The sequence below is a fragment of the Carex rostrata genome, chromosome 28 (assembly GCF_964058835.1).
Source record: "Carex rostrata chromosome 28, lpCarRost1.2, whole genome shotgun sequence".
NCBI classification, from domain to species: Eukaryota; Viridiplantae; Streptophyta; class Magnoliopsida; order Poales; family Cyperaceae; genus Carex; species Carex rostrata.
Window position 1 is genome coordinate 5406530 of NC_135945.1, and position 2681 is coordinate 5409210.

The following is a 2681-nucleotide window of genomic DNA, read 5'->3' on the forward strand; positions in this document are numbered from 1 at the left end:
ATTTCTTCTTCATCCGGCTGGTCAAGTGCCGAAGGCTCGGAAGGGTTTGTTGATGTATTGCACAAATTAAGAATTTGGAGGATGATTGATAGGGAACAGAAATGAAAGAGGGCTTCAATTTTAGGCGTAATTAACAGGGAAAAGACTATTTCTCTATGTGCTCAGCACGCAGCTAAGACATGAGATATAGTGACAATGATTTGAGAATATTCCTTCCAGATTATGTTTATTAATTGCAACATGTTATCTACTATTCAATAAAGTCAAACGTACAGATGTTTGAATAAATTTATATATATATTTTCTTTTCTTTTGCACATCAATACCGTACGGACCGTACTAATGAAAATCTAATTGCTCCCAAATTTGGATTGAGGCCTTAGGCCTGCTTGTATTTGGGCCTAGATCCATAACACATAAATTAAAAATATTTGGGCCTGAACGATTACTAATTTCATATTTGTAAATTTGGAGCCACAATATATAAACCCCTTTGATTTTTGAAGCTCCCCTATGTGTGCTCAAGCTTTGATTCATATCTGCTATAGCAGAGTTCAAATTGAGTTATTGATAAATACTAAAATACACCATTAATTAGTTTCAATTCTTTTCTGGTTCATTTAAGTTCCAGTCTTGTATGGAAGTTGCAAGGTATAGAAAATTCTCTACGAACAGCGTATATTAATGGTAGAGGATCATGAATATATATACATAGTAGATTTTGGTGATTTTCTTCCAAGCAAGAATACAATTATAGCTCTGTACTTTGGCACATTAATACATGATAATTACATAAATGCATGAGAATTATATAATTATAATGGAATCCTTTCTCCATTCTGTTACACAACCAATTAGCGCATGAAAAATTCAAGCAATTTAAAAAAAAAATCATAATTGATGTTCCTTTCAAATTGACCAATGTACACAGCTCCACGAACTAATAGGATTCTGAATTGAACTTGCAAGATCACCGCCTCCATTCGTTTCTTTGAGAAGAAATAAAGATCATATTAGATTTCCAAAGGAAAATGCCAATATGATACAAGCAATTAAACAACATGAACAACTTAACAAAAACACAGATCACAACAAAACCTTTGAAAAACAAAAAAACTGGATAAACTCCCGATCCATGTTAGAGATATAAGTGGGTATATAATGTGGGAAATAATTAGGAATACAAGAGTGGTAGGTAGGAGATGATTAATTGAAGATATTTAGAAATAAACTATAATATAGTCTGTAAATGAACTTCATTATAATTGTAATTGATACACCTAAGATTAATACAATATTATTTTCTTGAACTCCTCTCCGACATATTTGTCAGTGGTACAACTACTATACTGCTAACATAGACATAGGTGGTCGACTTCTTTTGTACCCAGAACAGTTGAAGCAATTATTTCAATCATGCTGAACAATTTTGAGCTGACCGGACTCATGATACTCCGAGAGATCTATTGCAGTTATCATGGCGTCGGCAACCACCTTGGTAAGCTTCTTCTCGCATGTTAACTTGAGCCCTTCAATTTTAAAACGATGCGCTGCAACAAACATGCGGTGGTATCTCTCTGTTGGGGTAACCTCCTCGAAGTCAGGCGGCAAGGTATCGGTATAAATGAAATGGAGCAAGTGTTTAAATGTGAGTCCATCAATGTGCCGTACGGATACACATAAAGTATTCATGCTCATATTAATATCCTTTTGTAGGGCGAGAAGTTCTGATCGGAAAACAGATGAACGAGCCGCAAGCACACACCTATGGGCAGGAAATGTGTCTTTTTTCACAAGAAAAATAATATCTGCAAAATCACCAGTTACCAGGAGGGTTGATGAGGCTGTCGAAGGCACAGAAAGATTTGGTGATATGAACTCAGGTTGATGAGGCTGTCCAAGGCGCACAGCATTTGCCGGCTCTTTCCTGGAATCATCAGCAATGACCCATAATACGAATTTATTCAAGAAGCAATCATCTTTACAATATTTCTCTTGATCTGATTTGCTAAAGGATGTTAACCATACCATGGTGAGGCCCAATCCCTTGGCAAAAAAATTTACTTCGAAACCCTTCTCTTCATTCAATTTTGTCGATCTGTGGATCTTCCAATCACCATTGCTACTGTGATCCTGCACCAAGGATATGTACCCAAACTTCTTGACTACCACTGCATCATCTAACAAACAGAGATGATATTCTAAATCTTCTCCGAACGGTACTAGGCGGATCTCCCATTTGATGTCGCCCAGGGTAAAGGGACCGTACTTGATAGTATACATTCTTTCATAGGATTTTATGTTGAACAATTCTAGATTTATTCGACCCTGGGGTGCAAGGGTTGAAACCTCCTTTGTTTCGAAAGTATACAATCCTTCATAAAATGAGCCCATCAATCGCTGCCTGAGTTGAAAAAAGCTTTTGAGGTATTGCACAAATCAAGAATTTGGATGATGATTATTGAGGAAGTCTTTGATAGGGAACATAAATGAAACAAGGCTTCAAATTAGCGTGTAATTAACACGTAAAATATTAGTTCCTTGCATGCTCAGCAAGAGATGATTAGTGACAAAGATATTTGTTCCTTTATACTTACTCTTTTGTGCTCATTCGTGCCTTGTTTAGCTCACTAAGTTCATATTCTGATTATAGTTAAAAGTAAAGAAGTTTGATGAATTAA

At 36.0% G+C, this 2681-nt stretch overlaps 1 protein-coding gene across 1 annotated transcript; it reads right to left on the reverse strand.

Annotated features, from left to right (window-relative positions):
• Nucleotides 1-1410: 1410 nt before the first annotated feature.
• On the reverse strand, nucleotides 1411-2394 carry LOC144545672 (BTB/POZ and MATH domain-containing protein 2-like). The gene has a single exon (XM_078294225.1). The coding sequence runs from the start codon at nucleotides 2392-2394 to the stop codon at nucleotides 1411-1413; it is 984 nt and encodes a 327-aa protein (XP_078150351.1).
• Between the last annotated feature and the right edge of the window lie 287 nt (nucleotides 2395-2681).